Source organism: Bufo bufo, chromosome 4 (assembly GCF_905171765.1).
Source record: "Bufo bufo chromosome 4, aBufBuf1.1, whole genome shotgun sequence".
Classification (NCBI taxonomy): Eukaryota; Metazoa; Chordata; class Amphibia; order Anura; family Bufonidae; genus Bufo; species Bufo bufo.
In genome coordinates this window covers 602,722,272-602,737,169 of record NC_053392.1, presented here as the reverse complement: position 1 = coordinate 602,737,169, position 14,898 = coordinate 602,722,272, and the positions used below count along the sequence as shown (strand labels likewise).

At 48.6% G+C, this 14,898-nt stretch overlaps 1 protein-coding gene across 1 annotated transcript in view; it reads right to left on the bottom strand.

Moving 5' to 3' along the window:
• The window catches only part of LOC120999594 (calpain-8-like), a 105,925-nt gene extending 91,355 nt beyond the window's left edge, over positions 1-14,570 (bottom strand). Inside the window, exon 1 of the mRNA XM_040430551.1 lies at positions 14,329-14,570. Coding sequence (XP_040286485.1) covers positions 14,329-14,559 — 231 coding nt within the window. The 5' untranslated portion in view covers positions 14,560-14,570. The remainder of the gene's footprint in view (positions 1-14,328) is intronic.
• Between the last annotated feature and the right edge of the window lie 328 nt (positions 14,571-14,898).

Below are 14,898 nucleotides of genomic sequence, written 5' to 3'. Positions count from 1 at the left end.
AATTTTTAAACTACAACTATAAAATTGCTCTATATTCATAATTTTTTTCAAATATTCGCTATATTGCTATAACTTTGTTTTTTCGAATATTCGTAATATTCTAAAACAAGAATATATAGCAATATAGCGAATATTCGGAAAAAAACGAATATATAGCAATTTAGCTAATATAGTGCTATAATCTTCTTTGTCTAATAGTTGTCATTTTTTTCTCATCTGAAGTTCAGATTGGAAAAAAATTACAACTTAAAAAAAAAGATTATAGCACTATATTAGCTAAATTTCTCTATATTCGTTTTTTTTTCCGAATATTCGCTATATTGCTATAACTTAGTTTTTTCGAATATTCGTAATATTCTAAAACAAGAATATATAGCAATATAGCGAATATTCGAAAAAATCGAATATAGCCCAATTTAGCTAATATAGTGCTATAATCTTTTTTTTTTATAGCTGTAATTTTTTTCCAATCTGAACTTCAGATGAGAAAAAAATTTCAACTATTAGACAAAGAGGATTATAGCACTATATTAGCTAAATTGCTCTATATTCGTTTTTTTTTTTCGAATATTCGCTATATTGCTATATATTCTTGTTTTAGAATATAGCAAATATTCAAAAAAAAAAGAGCAATTTAGCTAATATAGTGCTATAATCTTCTTTGTCTAATAGTAGTAAGTTGAAAAATTTGCAATAGAAATTCGCATTACGAAAATTCGCAAACAACACTACTCCTAAAGTCAAATATACTGCAGCCTTCTCATTGGCCCACAAGCTAGAAGCAGGGAGGGATCATGTGTACTGATTTAAAAAAAAATCGAATATTTAAAATTTTGAATATATATCACTATATTCGAAATATTCTCGAATTTTCCAAGTACCTATATTCGCGATAAAAATTCGAAATTCGAATATTCGTGATCAACACTAGGCTACACCACCTCAGCAGAAGGGACCTGTGCTTCCTTCCATCATATGATGCTCCTGCTCCTCCTCCTTCTACTCCTCATCACTCGTTTTGTCAGCAATTGATCACTAAGGCGATTGCAAAAAGACAACAGTATGCGTTCACTCATCCAATGGCGCAGAAGCTGAACATGCTCTTGGCCAAGTTGCTAGTACTACAGTCCCTCCCTTTCCATGTGGTGGACTCTGCAGCTTTTAGAGAGTTGATGGCTTGTGATGAGCCAAGGTGGAGAGTCCCAAGCCATCATTACTTCTCCAAAAAGGCTTGGCCAGGTGATGGTACTGCCGCCTCCACGTCCTCAAGCTGTGAGTCCTGCACCAATGTCCTCCTCTGCTTCCTCATCCTCCACCTTGTCCAGGCACAATTTGGAGTACTACTTCAGCATGCAGCGTCCCACTAGCTTATGTGGGAACTGCAAAAGCTTTTTGTTATCATCTGTATATCATGCTGTATTGCATCATCCTGTGTTATTCCTATTTACCAGGCTGTGAGGTGCACTACATACATCCACCACTGGATGGCGGTAGCACCACAGTATAAATAGTGTAGTTCAGGCCTAGTTAGTGGAGATTGTGGGAGCTCTCAAGATGAGATGGAGTGAGAAGCTACAGTGGGAAGGAGAGGTTCCCTCTCCTCCCAGCTCTCTGGAGATTCACAGCCCAGAGAAGCCATCATAGACCTTAGGATTCAAGCCAGAAAGACAGGCGGAGGGAAGTCTACCTTTATTCTTCAGGAGCAACAAGTGGATTTCTAATATTTAGTTGATCAAGCCAAAGGAAGGACAAAGCCATTGTTGTAATTTGGTTAAGGACTTAATAGCTTCAGGCAGCCTCACTGTTATTCTGAAGACAGATAAGGATTCTATCATATGACTTGTGTAGAAGCTCAGGATTGGGACTACCTCAACTAAGACTGAAGCAAGGTCAAGAGCTGTTTCCTCAGTGAGTACATAACTTATCACCCTAGCCTGACACAGTATCATCAGCTCAGCCTGTTACTAGGATTTATCACATCTACCTGCATGTGTATCAGAGACTGTTTTATTGCTGGATGTAAACTGTTACCAAGAACCTGGTTAAAGTAAAGTTTATCACTGGATTTAAACCTGCCTTTTTCTTCCAACTCCACATCACTATTACCCTCATACTCTTGCACCATAAACAGGGCCGGCGTCATAACCCGGCATCCCCGGGCAAGTGCCGGGGCCCAATGCTCCTGGGGGGGCCCACTGAGCTGCTATGAGCACTTCCATCAATACAGATGGGAGCTCTCACTGCTGTCATTTCACATACGCAGTACCCCTCTGGTGGGCCCTCTGAGCTGCAGAGACTCAGGACACACCCCCTCTACACAGGACACGCCCCCCTCTACACAGGACACACGCTGCCTGAGGAGACTGGAGAGAGACCGCACGGCTGGAGCTGGAGCAGAGAAGTGTGGAGACAGTCTGTGAGTGAGTCTGCACTGTGACTGTCTCTTGTCTGTGGGACAGAAGGAAAGGGGGGGACTCTTCCATCTGCTGCTGCTTCATTCTATTTAGTTGTTTTACTGTTTTATTAAGCTGATTGTCTCCATGACACCTGCCCCCCCCCCCCATATCCTGTCCTATCTCATCCTCATGGAGCCCCTGCTGTCTCCTTTCCTCCCTCATGTATCCAGAGCTCCTGTCCCACCCTCCTTTCTCCTATTGCTGCCCTGCACAGACCTCCTGCCACTACTTGTATGAATCCCCCTCAGAGCCCCTTCCACCTACTTGCTGTGTCCACCCCTCCTGTCCATCCAGGGCCCCGGGCCCCTGTCTCACTCCTCTGCCTCTCATTATGGTGGCATCTGAACCGCATTCACCATAAGGACCTTCTAACGTGACAGGGTCATGTGACTGTGCCCCCCACCCCGTACTGTGCCCCTTTATACCCTGCATTGTGCCCTCCTACCACACCCTGTGCAGCGCCCATAGTCATTCCCTGTACTGTGCCCTCTTATACCCTTTTATCCGGTCACTGTATGGCGGTGTTATCACTATATGGCGGTGTTATCACTATATGGCGGTGTTATCACTATATGGCGGTGGTATCCAATAACTGGATGGCCAGAACTGTATCCCCTTCCCTGCCCACACCACTTTTTTTAGACCTGGCATGAGCGGGAAAAGATACAGATTGCGGTGTTAAGGACCTTTGCGCCACAATCTGTGTCAGATATACGCCTAACATAGACGTATTTCTATATGATAAATGACCCCCTAATTGTATTATTATTCGGGGGTAGGGTTAATATCTTTATATTATATAGATTTTAGTGTACTATACTATGCCATGTATTTCCCAGTAGAAAATGATCCTTGGGAAGCACAGTCCTCACCCCTGACCACCAGGACCAGGTAGCGCTCTGTCAGTACATGGCGGCCTCCCCTCTCCGCCACGCTGCTCCGCTGTGTACTGGTGCTTAGGGTACTTTCACACTTGTGTTGTTCTTTTCCAGCATAGAGTTCCGTCACAGGGGCTCTATACCGGAAAAGAACTGATCAGGCATATCCCCATGCATTCTGAATGGAGAGTAAGGCCTCTTTCACACTTGCGTTGTCCGGATCCGGCGTGTACTCCACTTGCCGGAATTACACGTCGGATCCGGAAAAACGCAAGTGAACTGAAAGCATTTGAAGACGCATCCGTCTTCAAAATGCGTTCAGTGTTACTATGGCCCCCAGGACGCTATTAAAGTCCTGGCTGCCATAGTAGTAGTGGGGAGCGGGGGAGCGGTATACTTACAGTCCGTGCGGCTCCCGGGGCGCTCCAGAATGACGTCAGAGCGCCCCATGCGCATGGATGACGTGCCATGTGATCACGTCATCCATGTGCGTGGGGCGCCCTGACGTCACTCTGGAGCGCCCGGGGAGCCGCACGGACGGTAAGTATACTGCTCCCCCCTACACTTTACCATGGCTGCCAGGACTTTAGCGTCCCGGCAGCCATGGTAACCATTCAGAAAAAGCTAAACGTCGGATCCGGCAATGCGCCGAAACGACGTTTAGCTTAAGGCCGGATCCGGATCAATGCCTTTCAATGGGCATTAATCCCGGATCTGGCCTTGCGGCAAGTGTTCAGGATTTTTGGCCGGAGCAAAAAGCGCAGCATGCTGCGGTATTTTCTCCGGCCAAAAAACGTTCCGTTCCGGAACTGAAGACATCCTGATGCATCCTGAACGGATTTCTCTCCATTCAGAATGCATTAGGATAATCCTGATCAGGATTCTTCCGGCATAGAGCCCCGACGACGGAACTCTATGCCGGAAGAAAAGAACGCAAGTGTGAAAGAGCCCTAATCCGTTCAGTTTGCATCAGGATGTCTTCAGTTCAGTCTTTTTGACTGATCAGGCAAAAGAGAAAACCGTAGCATGCTACGGTTTTATCTCCGGCTAAAAAAAACTGAAGGCTTGCCTGAATGCCGGATCCGGCATTTTTTCCCATAGGAATGTATTAGTGCCGGATACGGCATTCAGAATACCGGAATGCCGGATCCGTCCTTCCGGTATGCGCATGCGCAGACTGAAAAAAAGGTGAAAAAATAAATGCTGGATCCGTTTTTGCCGGATGACACCGGAAAGACGGATCCGGCATTTCAATGCATTTTTTCGACTGATCAGGCATTTTTAAGACTGATCAGGATCCTGATCAGTCTTACTAATGCCATCAGTTAGCATACATTTTGCCTGATCCGGCAGGCAGTTCCGGCGACGGAACTGCTTGCCAGATCTCTCTGCCGCAAGTGTGAAAGTAGCCTTATTCTGACACTAGGGCTGGGTTCACATCCTATTTTTTCCATCCATTTAATGTATACCAAAAATGTATGCATTAACAGATGCCTCAGACTGATGCCGTACAGTGGCGTCCGTTCACCATACAGTTCCATGGTAAAAAAACATATACGTTAACGTATGCATTTTTTACTTGACTCTGCAGGATACAAAAACGTGGAGTGCTGCACATTTGTATACATCAAACCGATAGTAAAAACGTAATGTGAACACACATTGGGGGGAGGGGGGCGTACTAAATTTCGCTGTGGGCCCCAGTCAGTTCTAGCTCCATCACTGCACATCTCCTTCTCTCCTCCAGGCCTGGCTCACTGCTGCAGCGGGCCGGAGGAGAGAAGGAGCGCAGGGAGCTGCGGTTAGTGAATGACAGGACCGCCGGCTCCCCTGCAATGATAGGTATGTGAGGGGGCCACTGGGGGGTCATTCATCACACTGTGAGGGCCCCTTACACAGTATAATGACTCCCAGTGCCCCCCCATTTAGTATAATGATCCCCATTGACCCTCCATTTAGCATAATGACCACCAGAGCCCCCATTAAATATAATAACCCCTCGTGCCCCCTCATACAGTATAACCCCCAGTGTGGGGGCGACTAGGGGTCATTATTCTGAATGGAGGGTCACTGTGGGGTCATTATACTGTGAGGGCCCTTTACATAGTATAATGACCCCCAGTGTCCCCCATTTAGTATAATGATCACCAATGACCCTACATTCAGTATAATGACCCCCAGAGCCCCCTCCATACAGTATTCCCCCAGTGTGGGGGCTACTGGGGGTCATTATTCTAAATGGGGGCGACTGGGGGTTATTATTCTGAATGCAGGGCCACAGGTGGTCATTATACAGGGGGGGGGGGAATTGGGGGTTCATTATACTGTGTGAAGGGCCACTAGTAGTCATTATACTGTGTGAAGGGCCACTAGTAGTCATTATACTGTATAGGGGCCACTGGGGGTCATTATACCGTGTAGGAGCCACAGGGGGACATGTCAATGTAAAAAAATGCCTCATGGGGGCCCACTGGGATTTATCGCCCAAGGGCCCACATGAACCTGGAGCCGGCCCTGACCATAAAGGTGCTGTCGTCACAACATTATTCAAACCAGGGGCCCAGCCACCCAGGCACTCAACAACTATTCACCATCAAGGGCACCTCAGCCACCACCTGGCTGGTGTCCCCTGCAACCGAGTGTGCCCCGGAGAATCCAGTGCTGTTCTCCCCTTCACTGCACTGCTGGCCCAGGGAGGCGTCTGCTAAACCGTGAGTAACCGATGAACTGTATGTACATTACGGCCCACCATGCACCTCACGTGTCCTACCCCTGCAGACTGGCACGTTGCAAGCATACCAACCGTGCAGAGCATAGTGGTGTCACACTATTCTGCACCTGGTTTGCCTGGACAACATCCTGAAAATGGCTAGGAAACTGTGCATGCACTTTACCCACTCTTAAACTGCAAAGCACATCCTCCTTGAGCTGCAAAGGCAGAATGATATGTGACGTTTCCACCCGTTGGAACTCCACCCTCCACATGTTGGACTAAATATATGAGCAGAGGAAGGCCGTAAACGATTTCTTGATAATGCCGAAGGACAGGAGAATTCCCCTGTGTAACTTCGATGTTAACAAATGGCAGCTCATGCGTAACACCTGCTGTTTGCTCAGGTTCTTTGAGAAGGCCACTTTATTTGTCAGTCGCCAGGACTACATGATGAACAATGTCATTCCACTGCTTAATGTCCTGGAGCAGATGCTGATAAATCTGGCTGGACAGGGGACAGGAGACGTGGGGTCTACATCTCACAGCCACCTGAGCCCTGTGGGGGCTGAACTAGAGGAGGACATTCACGCACAAGCAATGTATACAGAAATGGGTGTTTTTATCTGCACATGTGACAGGAGAGGAGCAGGAGGAGCTAGTGGGCGATGAGGAAGACCAGGCAAATGACCCCAACACATCGTGGCTGTATGCGGTGGAAATAGAAACAGGGAGTCCCTTGCGCAAAAGGCTAGATGCATACTGAGTTGCGTGCGTAGTGACAGCCGTATTATCACCATTCGGCAGAGGGATGACTACTGTCTCTCCACTACTGCTCCAAAATGGTCACCTTTTTCCCACCAACTGAGAGTGAGGATAAACTCAACTACTATCAAGACATCCTATGTAGTCAGTTGGCAGCTGCCTATGTGCGCCATCGCCCATCCTCACGGAGATCTGAACGGGGGGGCCCTCTGCGCTCATGCTTCACTGCCATGACTGCTGGAGGGGGGTGGGGGGGGGCAGAAGCAGCACCGGCTCCATCAGCAGCAACTTAAGTTTGGAGTCTCTAATGAGCACTTTTCTTCACCTGCCTACTGAAGAAACCACCCACTAGCAGCAGCAAGACATGGAGCAGAATCTGAACCAGCAGGTGGTGGCATACTTGTGTGAGATTGTGCATAAACTCTGCCTGTAAATGTTTATGTTTAAAAAGGACCTTTCACTGATTATTACACTATGAACTAACTATACAGACATGTAGAGTGGCGCCCGGGGATCTCACTGCACTTACTATTATCCCCGGGTGCCGCTCCGTTCTCCTGCTATGCCCTCCGGTATCTCCGCTCACTAAGGTATAGTAGGCGGAGATTCCAATCACTAAGTTATGGTAGGTGGAGTCTGCCCTTGTTCTGCTCTAGCGCTGGCCAATCGCAGCGCAGAACTCACAGCCTGGGAGGTTATTTTCTCCCAGGCTGTGAGCTCTGCAATGCGATTGGCCAGCGCTACAGAAGAACAAGGGAAGACTCCGCCTACCATAACTTAGGGAACGGAGATACCGGAGGGCATAGCAGGAGAACGGAGCGGCACCCGGGGATAATAGTAAGTGCAGTGAGATCCCCGGACGCCGCTCTACATGTCTGTATAGTTTGTTCATAGTGTAATAATCGGTGAAAGGTCCTCTTTAAATTGTATTGGAGCTGTCATTTGGCATTCTGGGCACTAGAGGCCACTGTTTTGCAGCACAGTCTGCACACTCTGGGATCTGCATATGCAAAGCAGATGATGACTCATGCTAGCTGCTTCTGAAAACCAGGAAGTGCTGATCTGACATGGTGGAAGCAATGTTCTTTGAGAGACTGAATCCGATTCCATCCTGGCTTGCGGATGTCCGGGAATGAATGGACATGCAGAGGAAAGAGATTAGCTGTTGTCCCCTTACTGGATCCGGCTCTTTGAAAGAGAGATTGCTCCAGGAAGACAGTGTACAGCGTGTGGGCAGAAGTCTTATTATCAAGGAAGGCCGCACAGTTGTAGAGAGGTTGGTGGCCATCCCGGGTAAGCGGCATCCTCGGGCCCAGAACGGACGCAGGTCAGTACATCTGGTTACTGATTGTATTCTACTGTGTGGTCCCTGAAGTAACAGAGACTAGCCTAGGCCTTATAGTAGTTAGATAGTTAGGGTTATATGTTTTGCTAGGCCTTACCGTACTGGACTGGGGCGCAGTATTTGACTTGCAGGCTCTGCTGCGTCCACCACCGGCTAGGTGTGTCCTCTTTAGCGGCACGGCACAACTTGCAGGCTCTGCTGTGTGCGCCATCGGGCTAGGCCTGTCCCTCGGACAGGGATGGTGACTGTGGGCCTGGGGTATAACTTAGTCTGAGTATATTTATATTGTTGTGTTTTCGCTATTGTTAAAGTAAAGTTTCTGTTCTTACATATAAAGCCGGTGTCAGTGTCGTTTTTATTGTCTGTGACTTCGCTGTATCCTGGGGAGCCCACCCCGGTACACGGCTTACAACTTGGCGTAGTCGGCAGGATACAGCGACCGTTATGGACGGGAGCGCGGCGGGAGATCGTCCCCCGGCGCCATTGGTGCCAGATCAGGACCCAGCCCAGGGTGCACAGGCGCAAGTCCAGCTTGCCTCCAACAATATGGCTACCCCAGTAGGATACATCCCTGTAGGGGCACTGCTGCGTCATCTGCCAAAGTATGACGGTAGAAACATGACATTGCAGGACTGGACTGAAAGGGTGCGAAGTGCGGTTAAAATGTATAACCTGACCCCCGAACTGCGGGCCGAGGTTGCGTTGGGAGCCCTAGAGGGTGACGTCAGGCAGACAGTGATGGTAAGGCCTGGCTCCGAGAGAGATACCCTAGAAAAGATATTCTCCCTGCTAGAGAGAGCCAAAGGGGGGCGGGCCAAAGTGGTACAGTTACGGAATCACTTCTTTAACCGACCCCAGCGAGAGGGCGAGACCCTGATGCAATATTCCAATGCTCTACAGGAGACGCTGAATGAGATACAACGACGAGACCCTGAGGCCATGGGCGCCTTCCGGGAGGTGGATCGGCTTCTACGAGATCAGTTCATAGTGGGGCTCTCCAATAAATTCTTACAAGATAAATTACAAGAGATGACCAGAACAATGGCCGATATAACATTCTACAGTGTCTACTTAGCCGACTACTTAGAGAGAGAGGAAGAGCCCATACCTGCGGCAGCAAGAGTGGTGAATAGCACGCATGTTACAAGGGTATTTAAAAGATGTGGTCCAGGCCCTGCGGGTGGAATTGAAAGAGCTTCAGCTGGAAGTGTCCTAGATGAAGGCAGAACCATCCCAGCATCCGGAAATGGTCCCTGCACCTCGTGCCACTCCACCCAGAACAACCCCGGTGAGGGAGGCGGTCAGAAGAGGGGCTTGCTGAAAGTACGGCCATATGGCCAGAGAGTGCCAAGAACAGGTAGCGTCTGAGCCGACGTTAAACTTCTGACCGCTGCAGTAGCTGGGCGTCCTGCGGCGGTGCACCGGAAGTTAAGCCCTCTGCGTGAAGTACGTGACTTGTATGCCAGCAGCCCCGTATTAGAAGCCGAGTTGGAAGGCCGAAAGGTCTGCTGCCTAGTTGATACAGGGTCAGAGTGTACCCTAATGCCTCTGGAGTTCTTCGAGAGGCACTTCGGGCATATGATGGAGCCCGAAGACGGGAGCGTCATCAGGCTGACGGCTGCCGATAATAGAGAGATGGATGTCCGAGGGATAGTCTGGATGCGGGTCCGACTGTTTGGGCAAGACATCCGCAAGAAAGGGGTCGTGCTGGTGTACCATTCGTCCCGGAAAGGAATGGACGTGACCCTGGGCATGAATATACTGAGAGACTTAGACCATCAACTCTATGCCAAGGAAGGGCCGAACTACTTACAACAGATGGTGAGGAGCTGTAGCTTGCAAAAGAGTAACCTGTCCGGTCGGGCCATTGGAGATGTGAGGGTGCTCCGGAGGACCCCGCTGAAGATCCCACCTCGACAAGAGCGAATATTGATGCTGCCAGTGGGGGCTGGACGATGATTGAATGGACTGGAGGTCCTAATCGAACCCGCTTATCAAGAAGAACCGCAGATTCGCCCACTGGTAGCTCGGGCCCTCGCCGTTGTGAAGGACGGATGTGTGCCTATACGCTGCTGAAATGTTGAGGACTGCGAGTTAACCGTCCCCGCAAACACCCTGCTGGCCAAAGTTTATGTGTCCGAAGGGGGTATTGCTCGATGAAGGGGCTTCACGCTGCAGCCGGATAGGAGATCAGCCTGGACCTATGCCGTGGAGATCCATTCAAGGGAAACCCTGACAGCCGAGTGGAACGGTCGAGTGATCATGGCCCGTATGGGGGTGGACTGCAGAACCCTGACCCCGGGGGAACAAAAGCTGCTGGAAGACACCCTCTGGGAATTTCAGGAGGCCTTCTGAAGACATGATGAGGACTTTGGGTGTGCTACTGCTATTGAACATGAAATCCCAACCGATCAGGGAACGTTACTGGCAGATCCCACCTAAGATGTATCAGGAGGTGAAAGATATGGTGGCCAGCATGTTGGAGAACCGAGTGATCCAGGAGAGTCAAAGTCCGTGGGCTGCTCCGGTAGTCTTGGTGCGGAAGAAAGACGGGAGTCTCCAGTTCTGCGTGGATTATCGGAAGCTGAATGCTCAGACTGTCCGGGATGCCTACCCCCTTCCGCGGATTGAGGAGTCATTATCAGCCCTAAGCCAAGCAAAGTTCTTCTCAACTCTTGACCTGGCTAATGGGTACTGGCAGGTGACGGTGGCCAAGAAGGACAAAGCCAAGACGGACTTCATTCTACCTATGGGACTCTACGAGTTCACCCGGATACCCTTCGGCCTCTCCAATGCTCCGGGGACATTCCAGCGATTGATGGAACACTGTCTGGGGGACCTCAACTTCGAATCAGTATAGATATACCTGGATGACATAGTAGTGTTCGGGGCTTCCTTTGAAGATCACCTCCAGAAGCTGCGACAAGTCTTGGGACGGCTACAAGACCATGGGCTCAAGATCAAGCCAAAAAAAATGCCAGCTGTTCTGACAGCAGATAGAGTACTTAGGACATGTGGTCACCCAGGAGGGGGTAAAACCGGCCCCCAGCAAGGTGGAGGCTGTTCAAAAGTGGCCCCGACCAAGTACGCTACGGGAGGTACGGGCGTTCGTGGGACTGGCCGGCTACTACAGGAGGTTTATCCCCAAATTCGCTCATCTGGTGGGCCCGTTAAATGAGTTGCTAAGAGGCACGGCTGGGGGCCCGAAGAAACGCCCCATCGACTGGGGGCCCCGGCAACAAGAGGCCTTTGAAGCGGTGAAAGAGGCGCTGACCAATGCCCCGATCCTGGCTTACGCGCGGTTTGATACCCCATTCCTGCTGTATACTGATGAAAGCCTACATGGTCTGGGGGCCGTATTGTCCCAAGTCCAGGATGGACAGGAGAGAGTCATCGCCTATGGGAGCCGGTCCCTAAGAGAGTCAGAACGCAACCCTGATAACTATAGGATGCAGGTCAGTACATCTGGTTACTGATTGTATTCTACTGTATGGTGCCTGAAGTAACAGAGACTAGCCTAGGCCTTATAGTAGTTAGATAGATAGGGTTATATGTTTTGCTAGGCCTTACTGTACTGGACTGCGGCGCAGTATTTGACTTGCAGGCTCTGCTGCGTCCGCCACCGGCTAGGTGTGTCCTCTTTAGCGGCACGGCAAGACTTGCAGGCTTTGCTGTGTGCGCCATCGGGCTAGGCCTGTCCCTCGGACAGGGACGGTGACTGTGGGCCTGGGGTATAACTTAGTCTGTGCATATTTATATTGTTGTGTTTTCACTATTGTTAAAGTAAAGTTTCTGTTCCTGCATATAAAGCTGGTGTCAGTGTCGCTTTTCTTGTCTGTGACTTCGCTGTATTCTGGGGAGCCCACCCCGGTACACCGCTTACACTTGGACTGCGCACTGCCACCCCATATCCAAGATCCCCTGGACTTCTGGGCAGCCAAACTTGATTTGTGGCTGCAACTGGTAGAGTTTGCCTTGGACAATCTTTCCTGCCTGGCCAGCAGTGTGGCATCAGATTGGGTGTTTAGTGCAGCTGGGGGCTTAGTTACCCCAAGGAGTACTCACCTTTCCACCCAAAATGTGAAGAGACTGACCTTTTGTGAAGATGAAGATGAATCAACTCGATCAGCCAGGATTTCCACACGCCAGTTACTGATGCATCAGACTAGATCATTCTGGGTGCCACACACAAACTTTGTGAAAAGAGACCCGTTTCTTCTGGCCACCCGCTTCACTCACTATTCTGATGCTGCCACCCGCCTGATGCCACACACCTGCTGCCTCTGTTGCCATGTTCTCCTACTGTCACCAACCATTTTGTGCTGTTATTGACACTGCTGATGCCCCCCCACCTGTGACTGGGCACTGCATTGACTGCTCATGCGTTTGACACCCTCACCACTCTGTGACTGACCACTATGTTGATTTCTCATGCAGTTGCCACCATCACCACTCTATGACTGACCACTATGTTGACTCCACATGCGGTGGCCACCCTCGCCATAATGTAACTGAGCCACTGTGTTGACTCCTCATGCGGTTGGCACCTCACCACTCTGTGACTGGGCCATTGTGTTGACTCCTCATGCAGTTGCCTCCTCACCACTCTGTAACTGGGCAACTGTGTTGACTCCTCATGCAGTTGCCACCCTCCCTACTCTGGACCACTCTGTTGAGTCCTCATACGTTTGCCACCCTCACCACTCTGTGACTGACCACAATGTTGATTTTGCCCTTCTTCTGATCTGGATCCACTTCTGATCTGGCCTTAGCAAAACTGATGGATTACTGACCAAATGCTGACCATGTGAAGGCGGATGCTCAAAAGACGGGATCCATTTTTGGGTGTTGTTGCGATGGATCGAAAGAAGGGCAAAATAAACAGTGACGTCAACACAAACTTACTGTTGACACCCTCTCCACTCTGTCATGGGGGCACTTTCAGCATGTAACAGAACAGGTTCTGTAGTAATCTATTTGGAATCAGCTGACGACGGTGTAAAAGGAGTGCGCTCTTTCACTCCATAGTACAATCTTGGGCCACTTCATGGTTCTTTATACTTGATGCTAACATTGACCTATAAGGTTAAGTTTGAAACATAGAAACATAGAATGTGTCCGCAGATAAGAACCATTTGGCCCATCTAGTCTGCCCAATATACTGAATACTATGAATAGCCCCTGGCCCTATCTTATATGAAGGATGGCCTTATGCCTTTCCCATGCATGGCTAAACTCCTTCACTGTATTTGCAGCTACCACTTCTGCAGGAAGGCTATTCCATGCATCCACTATTCTCTCAGTAAAGTAATACTTCCTGATAATACTTTTAAACCTTTGCCCCTCTAATTTAAAACGATGTCCTCTTGTAGCAGTTTTTCTTCTTTTAAATATTCTCTCCTCTTTTACCTTGTTGATTCCCTTTATGTATTTAAAAGTTTTTATCATATCCCCTCTGTCTCGTCTTTCTTCCAAGCTATACATGTTAAGGTCCTTTAATCTTTCCTGGTAAGTTTTATCCTGCAATCCATGTACCAGTTTAGTAGCTCTTCTCTGAACTCTCTCCAAAGTATCAATATCCTTCTGGAGATATGGTTTCCAGTACTGAGCACAATACTCCAAATGAGGTCTCACTTGAGTTATTCGGTCAGTTTTGGCCCTGCAAGTGACTAAATATGGAGTGATTCTAAGAGTGCCGCCTGTCAACTGCCTGCCATACAGACGCAAAGTAACTGTTTCACCACCACAGCGGACTACTTATGTATGTTTATGCAATGCACAGTGTTCTACACCAACATACAGGCTCTCTGCAGCCAGGAAATAGCTGATACTTATTTAATTCGACTCGTCACAAATAAATTCGTATCGAATGGAATCTTTTTGGAAAATTCAGCCAACCGTCCAAATCAAATTTTTTAAAAATTCGCTCATCTCTAACTCTCACCACTGTGCCATCCCTGGGAGTGAGGGAGAAGGATCCAGTCACTGTAAGGACTGCGACAAATACCAGCAACACCACTACCACTCCTATCCTCCCCTCTAAGTCACTGCACTGTTTTTTTAAAGTCTGCAAGTCATATTGTTCTATAACAATATAGTCAACATGTTTTTTCTTACTGTCCCCTTTAAATAGAGCAAAATATACAAAGATGTTAATCTTGAACAAGTTCTTACCAAGGGTCTCTTCCACGCGGGCCCTTTATCTGAATCTGGACTAGATGGTTTACCGCTCAATGAGGCCGGAGCAGCGGGAAATTCTGGATCTTCAAATAAAGTGCCAGAGGCCAAGCATTCTGCCTTCAGTTTCTCAAAGTCTTGACCCGCAAACTTCAGTGGGTTGTTGAAGGAGCCAAGACCGTCAGCCTTGGCCCTGTCTTGGGCGATCTTAGAGGCAATTCCAGACATGATGTCAAGCTGTGTTGTAGTGTATGATTATAGAGAATCTGCAGGGAGGTATTTATACTAAGTTATATGGGTAATAAAACCCTGGAGATATCGATCACACTGGTGAGGTGATGTATAGTTCTGTTTACCTGTCTATGTACACATGCATATAAAATGACGCCTCCAGGAACCAACACTAGTATATTTATCATTAAAATTATGTGTTGTCAGCTCTCGAAAGCCCTTTATTTTTGTAGAGTTTTTCAAAGACAAGCTGTTCTCAAGGTGATAGGACCCTCAAGGATCGTCTAATTGGGTGGGGGAATCCTGCTTACTGTACTATTCACTGCTGTTGGTTTG